The 10,934-nt window shown below is 61.0% G+C and overlaps 1 protein-coding gene across 1 annotated transcript; it reads right to left on the bottom strand.

Annotated features, from left to right (window-relative positions):
• Nucleotides 1–365: 365 nt before the first annotated feature.
• Nucleotides 366–10,656, bottom strand: AGXT (alanine--glyoxylate aminotransferase). Its single transcript, XM_081095692.1, has 11 exons — nt 10,293–10,656; nt 10,009–10,201; nt 8,765–8,829; nt 8,134–8,234; nt 6,318–6,388; nt 5,405–5,489; nt 4,639–4,734; nt 3,907–3,976; nt 2,867–2,962; nt 2,192–2,320; nt 366–1,668 (listed from the first exon to the last, which is right to left on the bottom strand). Exons 1-11 carry the CDS (start codon nt 10,521–10,523, stop codon nt 1,561–1,563), a joined length of 1,245 nt encoding a protein of 414 aa, XP_080951818.1. The 5' UTR covers nt 10,524–10,656; the 3' UTR covers nt 366–1,560.
• Between the last annotated feature and the right edge of the window lie 278 nt (nt 10,657–10,934).

The following is a 10,934-nucleotide window of genomic DNA, read 5'->3' as shown; positions in this document are numbered from 1 at the left end:
GAGTGTGGAGCAACAGGAGCTCTCTTCCACTCTGGTGAGAATGTAAAAGATTGCAACCACCTCTGAGGACATGGTAGCAGCACCTTACACAGTTAAACCTGTCCTTACCGTGTGACCCATGATTCCACTCTAGGTATGTACCCAAGAGAAATGAATAGGTGTCCACATAAAGCCTGTCTACGAATGGTCATTACCTCCGTATTCATAGTAGCCCCCAGTTGGAAATCACCCAGGGGTCCGTCAGCAGCAGGTGATGCACCAATTTTGATAAATCCATGCAATGCGATGGTAACCCAGCAACAAAGACTCGCCGCATTCCCACAGCAACAACGTGCGAAGGGAAAGAAGCAGACCAGCTAGAATATACTGTGTGGTTCCATTTATATGAACTCCAGTCACAAAACTGATCGGTGGTGAGAGAAATCAGTGGGAGGTGGGGCACGGACTGGATGGGGAGCTCAGGGGACCTGCCACTGGATGGTGCTTGTCTGCTTCTGGGGAAGCCCCACCAAGACAGGGCTGCTCTCAGGGCAAAGGCCAACGTCGTGAAGGTGACCTGCAGGGCCCTGCGTGTTCGGGTTCCCAAGCTTTCTGGCCTCTTCTGGAAAAGCACCCATCCCTGCCTTTGCTTTCTGGACTTCAAACCCTCTGGCCCTCACAGGTCCTGTGCTGACCATAGCTGTCATGTGAGTGTCCCACTAGTGCCCATCTCTCCTGGTGGCCCAAAGTCCTGGGGTGGATGGCCTCTGATCTGCTCAGGGCCTTACCCCAGTGCCCTGGGTGAGTGACAGGGGCAGAGCCAGTGAGGACCAGTGAGGACCTGGTAATGTGGGCATGGCTCTGACTGCCCAGAGCATACCCTGGTCCAGAGTAGGTCAGAGGTGGGCCTAGTCTGAAACTTCAAATTAGGGAGAGGCTGAGGGGGCTCGGCCCAAGTGAGGGCAGAGTGAATGGACAGAAGGTCCAAGAGCCAAACCAAGGAGTGGGGAGGCTGGGGCTCCAGGCCACCCTCAGCTGCACGTTGGAGGGTCTGCGGCGGGTCCGGGCAGAGGCCCCCCAGACTCGGTGCCTGCGCTGGCCTGCGGGCCAGGTACCCAGGCTCAGGTCCCAGCTGTGTGCTCTAGGCTTTCTGCCTTCACCCTCAACTCAGGTCACGAGTCCCCCTGTGGCTGTGAGCTCCCCTGGAGGCAGTGTGTGACCATGTGTTTTGCAGGTGTGAGACCTGGGGCCCCTGCACACCACATCTTCTAGCCCCAGGGAAGCCCTAAGCGAGGATCTGCCGTGAGCTCCCTCCAACAAAGGTGCAGTCAGGGGGCAGCAGTGCCTTCCTGCCAGACTCTTCCGCAGCCCAGCCCGCACAGTGAGGATGGATGGCCACCTGTTCTTTATTGAGTATTCTCAGAAGGCCAGTGACCTGGGGACTGCAGCTCAGTTGGGAGGAGCTGAGAAGCTGAGGATCCTGAGCCCAAAGGGCCATTTCCAAGGAGTTCTACGAGGAAGGAGAAGGGTCACTTGGGGCTGGGGCCTATCCGGGCCCAAGGGCAGGGCCTGGTGCCCAAATCATAGCTTGTTCCGGGGGCAGCGCTGCAGGGCCTCCTGTAGGGCCTCAATCACTCGGTCCACGTTCTCCCGGGTGGCGTTGCAGCCCAGGAGGCCGATCCGCAGCACCTGGGGGGCAAGGGCGGCGAGACGTCGTCCTCCACCCAGGACCCCACCTGACCCTGGCTGAGGTTTGGACAGAGCCTGGTGGGCTCCCAACGAGGGGACTCCCACCCAGGGTACACAGGGAAGCCAGAGCTTCCTCCAGTCACACAGGGAGCTCCCAGACCCAGGCAGAGCCCACAGAGCTCGAGAAGGGTATCCAGGGTGGCGGTCAGAAAAGGCTACTCAGAATCACCCTTTCAGTGGGCACAGCTGGACCTGGGCACAGGGCCTCCTGCCTGCTCTGCCCCACAGAGGGGAGGAAGGACATTCTGGGTGGAATTGGAGGTGCTGCACCTCACCAGCTGGGGAAGAAGGGCCCAGATCCCCCCTGTACACACCCCTGGGGTTTGGAGAAAGATGTTCCCTTCCGGACACCCCTGCTGTCCTGGGTCCATGGTTGACTGCCGACCTCAGCCTGGACCCAGGCACAGTCATGCTCCATGTGGCGGTGAACCTAGTTTCTGTGGTAGGTATGGTCACCCCTCACCTTCCCCAAGGAGGGCCCCAGGCCGCCTGTGATTTCGATGGAGAAGTGGTCTATGAGGTACTTGACGATGTCTCTCCAGTCGTAGCCAGCGGGCACGGCAATCGTGGTGACGGTGGGCAGCCGGAGCGTCTGCAGGACAGGCCTGGCTCAGCACCATCCTGACAGCTTCGGGCCAGCCTCACCCGCCCTGCCTTGGGCTTCAGAGGGACAGGTGGGGCTGGGGGAAAACTGGGGGGTCACAGGCTGCTGCTCAATCCCCAAGTGCCTCCATATGGCTGTTCCCTCAAGCAGGTCACACACACCCTGTGTCAGGGGGGCTTCGGTTGCCTGCTGACACTTGGGGTGCCTGGCTCATTCAGCCGACCTTCCCCCAGTCAAAGCCCATGACTGGTTGGGCTCTGGAGGCCGATGGGAATCTTCCAGGTCAGGGATCCCCCATAACTAGTCCAGGTGGAGGGGCTATGGGGGAGACTGAGGCATCGAACTAAAGATTCAGAGGCCGGGGAGCCATGACCTTGATAGTGATGGCCCCCAGGATTGTCCCCAACCCCCAGGACCACAGGAACCTGCGTCCATATAGAGGGAACCGGGCAGGAGCTGTCCCCCCTCTGCAGATCCCCATGGGGCAGAGCCTCCCTCCCCTACCCCCAACCCCCTTGCCCCTGCCCTCCTTACGGGATCCTTCACGAAGAGCTGCAGGCCCAGCCCTTGAAGGCGCCCGTGCAGGTAAGCGGTGACATCCCGGTGCCGTCGCCAGCTGTTCTCCAGGCCCTGCTCGGGGAGAGGGCACCAGTAGGCAGGTGGGTGGGGAGGAGTAAGCAGACTCCCACCCACAGGGGCAGCTTCAGACTGGGGAGCTCCAAGCCTGCCCAGGACTTTGAGCCCCTTGAGAGTCTCCTTGAGCCCCCAGATTTGGGGCTATGGTTCTGTGCCAGGGGCTACCTCTGGTGAGGGGGATGGGGCCCAGCCAGCACTGGAGCCCTGGGGAGGTGAGTCGAGAGCACCTTGTGCAGGTGGGGGGCTGGCCAGGGGAGGGCAGGAGGTTTCTCAGTCACACACTGCCCCCTGTCTTCCCAGCACACTGACCACAACCTGAGTTCCATGTGGCTCCACCCTCTCTCTGCTCTACACCCTCACACCCAGCCCACCTTCAGAGCCTCCCCCTGTGACACAGGGCCCAGTCTGGGGCTGGTGACCTCCGCCTCCTCGATGCCAGCTCAGCCCTGGGGCGGTGGCTTTATGAGTGGACACAGGAGGGCAAGTGCGACCAGCACAGCACTGAGCCTCGAGGAGAGGCCGCCCACAGCCCGCTCTCTTCCTGGCCTCTGGGCTGGGGGCCAGCGTGGCCCAGGGGGAGGTCAGGGCGGTGAAGGTGGGCTGAGCTGCAGCTGTGTGTCTGTCTGTGCCCTGCAGAGCCAGCCCAGCCTGTGTGAACAGTTGCCCCAGCACTGTCCCTGTCTGGCTCCTGACACCAGCCTGGGGGCTGGATGTGGCTGCAGGAAAGTGCCCGGCTGCTGAACTTGGGTAATTTTACACTCACAAACCTGGCTTCTGGCCTCACTCTGGGCCGCCCCACCTCTCCCCTCTGCACACCTTGCCTCTCCTCAGACCCCTCCTGCTGGCTGGGCCCTCACGGAGGTGTCACTCAGCACCTACCCGCCCTGGGTCCTGTCCCCGGCCACCCTCGGCCCGCAGCTGGTGCTCTCCTGCCTCACCTCTTCTGCGATGAGGGCCAGGCTCTCTCTCAGGCTGAACAAGCTGATGACGGGGGTCGTGTGATGGTACCTGGAAGACGGGATGGGTGGGCTTGGTCCAGCGTCACTGGGCTGGGGCCGGGCAGCCACAGTTGGGTCAGGGTCTGTGTCAACTGGGCCAGCTCCCTTCCCGTGTGGGAATCAGGGACTCAGAGCTGGTAGGGCAGCTGGATCTGCAGGAGCAGAGCTCAGAGGGGCACTGGCCACACCTCAGTGGGATGATGACAGGCACAGAGGCCCCATGCTGGCTCCCACCTCCCAGCTGGCCTCCCTGGGCCCCAGTGGCCCCAAGGAACCCACACTGCACCCACTGGGCCTGCTGGTTAGGGCACAATCCCAGGGTCCCTGTCCCCATGTGTGATAAGGAGCCTTGGGCTATGGCCAAAGCCACTGCACAGAGAGCCCTGGGTTCACCTCCTTCTTTTGAGACATGGGTAAACTGAGGCCCAGAAATGGGGAGATGTGGCCAGGTCCAAAGTACCTGCTGCCACACTTTTAGGGGCGCAGGGATCTGGGAAAGGGGGGGGCATTCGGCTGGCCCTGAGCCCCCAGGCCAGGGAGAAATGGGGGAGTGCAGGTGGGGGCATTGATGGGGAGCTTGAAACAAAGTAAGACTGATGAAGGGCTGAGGATAGTGAGAGGTCACCCCCCACACTCCTCAGGCACACCCAGCCCACCCCACCCCTGCCTCACATCCTGGGCTTGTCGTCACAGCCCCAGAAGTTGGCCAGCCACTTCATATCCAGGTAGAAGGAGTAGGGCTTCGTCTTCCGGCTGTAGATCTTATTTCTGGGGAGGAAGAACCAGCCTGAGTGCCCACCTGTCCGGCTGACACTATGGGACCATCTCCCAGGCCCTCCTGTTCCTCAGAGGTGGGTCCCGGGACAGGCCTATTGCTGGCCCTTGGGCTTGGCCTGTGCCTCTGCCACGTGGGTGTGACCTTGCCGCCTGGGGACTGCCGCATTGGTGAGTCCAAACACATCAAAATGACAAACAGGAAACTGAGGCCAGGGCCCCACCTCTCCTGGGGCATAGTCTGTGAAGCTGGGTATAACTGAGGGCCTACAGGCAACCTCATCCCCAGGCTGGGCACCTCCAGATTGGCCTCACAAACTGGGCCTCTCCCCGAGCTCTGGACTGAGACCCCGCTGTCTCCTCGACCCTCCCACAGTCATCTCAGACTTCCTGTCCACACTGAATTCCTGATCTCACCCCGAATAGTCTCTGTTCTGGTAAATGGCACCAACATTAACCTGGTGACAATCTGCTGGGGCCGGTCTCCTATCCCCTCCCCCAGACCACCCTGGCCTGGCATAGGGCTGGACACCCGTCTAGGGTAGGTGACAAGCATTCTAGGGGTATCTGGGAGCACAACTCAAGGCACCCTTCCCTCCCTCCTGGGGGCCAGCTGGACTCACTGCACATCCAGCCCTGGATTGGGGGCCCCGGGGCCACTCACTTGGCCTTGTCACTGAAGGAGATGAGGGCGGTGCCCGGAGGGGCATTCAGGACCTTCTGGGAACCCGAGTACAAGACGTCGATGCCTGTGGGGAGGAGGGACACGTGTTCCCGGGGCCATGCCATACCCAGGGTGGGGTCATACCAGCTCAGGTGTCCCTGAAGCCCAGGACCTGGCAAGTCTGACAGTTTGGGGTAACCTGGGGACCCATCATGCAACTGGCGTCTGGAGTGAGAGGGATACCCTGGCAGGACCAGTCCTACCCTGTGGAGTCTGACGCTGTCCCCACTGAGGTGCAGTGAGCTTGGGACACCCAGTGAGTGTCCACTTGGTATGGAGAGAGCCATGTCCTGGTGTTAGAGTACGTGAGTGCGCTGGGACAGTGCAAAGGAGGCAAAGAGGTTTTCTTTTCACACCTTGGAGTACTGGCCCCCTAATCTGTCACAAAAGGCCTACAATGCCATCACCTGAGGAGGCCTTATAGTTCTGAGTGGCAGCAAAGAATATCAGGGCTCCAGGATAAAGGGCCGAGCACATCTGAGCTGTGCCCACCTTATGATGCCCTGACGATGGGGCCAAAGGAATGGCTTCAAATGTGCACCCACAGGCCCGAAGGAGAATGTCCTCACAGCTTATTCCCAAGAGCCTGAAACTGGAGAGAAGCCCAAGTCTACCAATCGGAGAGTGTGCATGTGATCAATGAAAACTGAAGAACCGCCCTCCATGCCCAGAGGCATCGCAGTCCCCTACCTCCTCCCACCCCTCCTGCAGAGGTTCTGGGCGTCTCCCCCATATTAACTCCAGAGAAGCTCCCGCCTGCCCCCACATCCTCGCCTGGTAGCCCCCCAGAAACAATAGGTGTTGATCAGTTCATGGAGCCTAGCTGGCTGGGGTGTCGGGGGCACACCCTTACCTTGCTGATCCATGTGGATGGGGGCCCCGCCCAGGGATGCCACAGTGTCCACCAGGAGCAGGCACTGGTACCTGGGGGAGGGGCAGCAGAGTGAAGCAGGAGGGACTTCAGCTCCCTGCCCTGCCCGCCAGCCCCCCGGGACCCCATACAGGGGTACATGAGGCCAGCCCAGGCAGCCTGTGGTCCTGGGGTGGCTGGGGCCTCTGAGGGCTCAGCGCCAAGCATGTGTGTGGGGTCCAGGAACTGCACAGCATGAGCCTGGGCCTCCCGCTGCCAGCAGCCTGCTGACTGTACGGTCAGAGCCCAGGGAGGACAGAGTCCAGAAACAGCCCGAGCCAAGCGTTGCCTCTTCCCCACCTCCACGTTTTCTTATAAAAAAAGGCCAAGACGTGGAAACAGCCAAGTATCCTGCGGTAGAGGACTGGATGGAGAAGACGTGGTACATGTACACAGTGGGGTACTGCTCAGCCATAAGAAGGGATGAAATACTGCCATTTGCAACACCATGGATGGACCTTGAGAATGTCATACTAAGTGAAATAAGTCAGTCAGAAAAAGCTAAAAACCATACGATTTCACTCATATGTGGGATATACAACTGAAACTTGTGGACACAAACAGCAGTGTGGCGGTGCCAGAGGGAAGGGGCTGGGGGGTGAAGGATCCTAATATATGCTGAGGGGAGAAGATTTAACTTTGGGTGGATGAGCACACAGTGCAATATACAGATCTTGCAACATAGAAACCCACACCTGAAACCTGTATGGTCATATTAACCAATGTCACCTCAATAAATTCAACTTAAAAAAAAAGGCAAAATGAGTGTCCCATGCTGGGTGCAGAGGGACAGGTATGCCCCTCGGGAATCATGGCCCAGGTCACATTCATGAGCTTGATTCACTGGACAGCACTCCGGGGGCAGGCTGTCAGGGCTGGAGCTGTGCCCGGCGGCCCCTCCGCCCCCGTAGATCCTGCCTGGGTGTGAGCCTTCTCCTTTCAGCCTGTGGTCAACTCTGCAGAGCAGGACCGCTGGTCACAGGAAGGCCCTGTGCGCCCCTGCAGGGATCAGGGAGGCCAGAGGAGGGGAGTAGAGAGCAGAGCTGCCTTGGGGCACTGGGATCTCAGGTGAGGTGGGTCAGCATAAGCACTTCCCAGTGGGGACTGAAGGACAGTGGGCATTATGGGGGCACTGGCTATGGGGAACCTAATCCTGCTCTCAGCCAGAAGGAGCCCACCCAGACTCAGCAAAGAACAAGGAGGACCCGAGAGGTGCCTGCATCCCACACCATGTGACATAGGCTGGGTGGGGCTGTGAAGGATGGGTTTCAGTTTCACCTGCTACCACCCGGCTGGAGGGACCTGCCAGCACGCCCCCCCCCCCCCCCCAGCCTGGTCTGAGCTGGGCTTGGCTCTGCCCACAGCACTGTGACCTTGAGACAGGCTCACCTGTGGGGAAGGATCACCTATGGGACAGGCTCATCTGTGGGGACAGGCTCACCTGTGGGGAAGGATCACCTATGGGGATAGGCTCATCTGTGGGGACAGGCTCACCTGTGGGAACAGGCTCATCTGTGGGGACAGGCTCATCTGAGGGACAGGCTCACCTGTGGGGAAGGATCACCTGTGGGGACAGGCTCACCTGTGGGGAAGGATCACCTGTGGGGACAGGCTCACCTGTGGGGAAGGATCACCTGTGGGGACAGGCTCATCTGAGGGGACAGGCTCACCTATGGGAACAGGCTCATCTGTGGGGACAGGCTCATCTGTGGGGACAGGCTCACCTGTGGGGACAGGCTCGTCTGAGGGACAGGCTCACCTGTGGCAGAGCTCCCCGTAGCCATCCAGGGGCTGCAGCACGCCGCTGGAGGACTCCCCCTGGGTCAGGAACAGCAGCACCGGCTTGTGCTGGGCCAGGCCCTGAGGGGGTCAGAGGTGACAGCTTTGGGCAGAGCCAGTGCCAGCTAGTGCTCCCAGCAGGACTTTTCCTGGAGAAGGTGGGGCAGGATGCGTCCCAAGCACTCCCTTCCTCCCCTGGTTGGCGCACCCTCCTCATCTGCACGTGTGCTGATGTGGGGGCCGGCATCTCGACTCTGGGAGGAGGTTTGTTCCAGGAAGAGAGGGACTTCCCTCCCAGAGACCCAGGGAGAGTGGCCTCAGCCTCTGACCCATCTGTTGGGACCTTCGTGAGGTCAGCTGAGTCCCCAGCTCAGGGCCTGGGGTGTCAGGGCCTATTCTGCTCCCCAGCTCTTGCCTCCATCCCCTCTGGTCCTGCCCACAGGGCTGGGCTCCTGACTGTTTCCCTGCCAGGCAGAACCCTACCTATCAGGCTTCCCACCTGCTCCTAGGTATCACCTGTGGGTCACCTGGTGCTGGGCAGCCATCTACCCCAGCCTCCCAGCCCCAAGCCCCCCCAGCTGACCAGCCCCCTCCCTTCCCCAGGGTCGTACCTCCTCCACCTCCTGCTTTGTGTAGTGGCCTCCAGGGTCCTTGATCATCTGGTGCGTGCGGGCTCCTGGGGGCAGGAGCACAGTGAGCAGAGAGCCACCCCTGCCCCAGCACACAGAGCAGGAGCCACTGTTGGGGACGGCTTTGTGCTGAGCAGGCCACATGAGGAGAGGGACCTGCCACCCCAGGCCCAGCCACTGCACGGCAGAGGAAAGTGGGGCTTGCTCAGTGAGGCTGCTCTTCGTCAGCTGAGGTTTTGGGGTACGCAGGGCAATAATGTGCCTGGCTCAGCTGTGCTGTCCCTTCCTCAGGCGGCCTTCCCCCAGTCCAGCCAGGCTGGGCACCCCCAGCACTCCTCACTCGGGAAATCAACAAGCATTTGTGCAAGGCCAGTGGACGGTGCCTTCCCAGCAGAGGAAGGAATGAAGGAAGGAAGGAATGGAGGAGGGAAGGGGGCTCCCGGAACATAGGCCCTAGTCCTGCTCCCTCTCTCCCAGCCTTGCATCCCCGTGCACAGCGAGCCCCAGAGCCGTACATAGGAGATGAGGAGGCCCCAGGACCATGCAAGGCTCAGGGGAGAGCCCAAGCCTGGGGGCGGGCAGTCAGAGCCACTGGATTGTGGGTGCTGAGGTCCTGGCCTCTGCCCAACCGGTGTGTGCTCTCAAGGGGACCAGGTGGGGGGTTGGGAACCGTGAGCTGTCAGAAGTTGTCTATTAACCGGCGGAGTGCGGCCATGTGTGGAGCTGACCATGCAGGAGGATTTCCAAAGGCACCGTCAATCATTAACCCAGGGCTCACTCCCGCACCTGAGCTTTGTCTCTCAAGATATTTTCCTCTGGGAGTGAAATGCTGTCCACTCCTCCATATTTTGTGGCTTCACAGAAAGAGTTTGTTTCTGAGACTTTTGAGGGGGGCGGGGGGGACTTCAGCCTCAAAAACCCTGCCCGAAGGCCGAGCAGAGGTGACCCTGGGGACCCCGGCGAGCTGTGGGCGCTGAGACCAGAGGATTCCCTGCAGTGCCACCCAGGTGCTCCACAAACAGCTGTCCCCAACTCTGGGAGACCAGGGAGGTGGGACCCTCAAGCATCCTGACACCTGGACTGGCCAGAAAGTGACCACAGAGGGGGGTGGGCAGGGGCCAAGGTAGGTACCTGGGGTGAGGGGGCTGCTAGGCATCCTGCCAGAGGCAGGAGGATGGGGAAGGGTGGAGTGGGGGTCACACCCCACCCTCTGCCCCATCCCTTACCTATGCGCTCCCCGATCTCGGCTGCCCGCTGTCCCCAGATGCCGTTGACCCCAACCAGGAAGGAGTCCCCAGGCTCCAGGAGGTTGAACAGGGCAGCCTCCAGGGCAGAGTGCCCCGAGCCGCTGATGGCCAGCGTGAGGCGGTTCCTGGTCTGGAACACGTACTGGATGCCTTGCTTGATCTCATCCATTATCTGAGGGTGGTAGGGGTGCAGGTCAGACGCAGCTCCCGGCCCTCCTGCAGTGAGGATGCAGCTCAGGGACTGACCCGCCCCCACAGCCCACCTGGTACATCTCCTTGTGCATGTGGCCGATCATCTGCAGTCCCCCGGCCGCCAGGACGCGTGGAGCCAGGTTGGAGGGGCCGGGCCCCAGCAGGAGCCGGCTGGGCACCGACAGGGGCTTGAGCAGAGCCTCTGGGGGGGTCACCAGCAGCTGGTGCGAGGCCATGGTGCGCACCCAGCCTGCCACCCGGGGCCCCAGGGCCACACTGGCAGAGGTCAGAGTGCGGAGCATTTCCCGGCTGGCCCAGGCGGTGTCAGAGGTGAGGTCTGTGGATGGGCTCCCCCTCCAGCTCCGCCCGCTGCCTGCTGCCCGCTGCCCACTGACCGCTGACCGCTGACCGCTTGTGGTGGTTACCTGACCCTTTGTCAATGCTTAGCTTTCTGTCAGGGCCTGACAGCTGGGGTGTTGAACCCCTGGCAGGGAGGAGGCGCCTTCAGAGACCAGTCAATGGAAAACAGAGCCTGGGCATCCTCCGCCCCCAGCACCCTCTCTCAGGCTCCTCCCAGCCATCTGGGGTGGTCCCCAGCCCAGTGCTCATGTGGGGCTCAGGGGATCCCAAAGTTTTTATTAAAGGACCGGAGAGCAAATATTTCAGGTTTGGCAGGCCTTATAGTCGGTGCTGCAAATACTCGACCAGGCTGT

This window comes from Myotis nattereri (genome assembly GCF_964212035.1).
Source record: "Myotis nattereri genome assembly, chromosome: 7".
NCBI classification, from domain to species: domain Eukaryota; kingdom Metazoa; phylum Chordata; class Mammalia; order Chiroptera; family Vespertilionidae; genus Myotis; species Myotis nattereri.
This window is presented reverse-complemented; position numbering and strand designations above follow the sequence as displayed.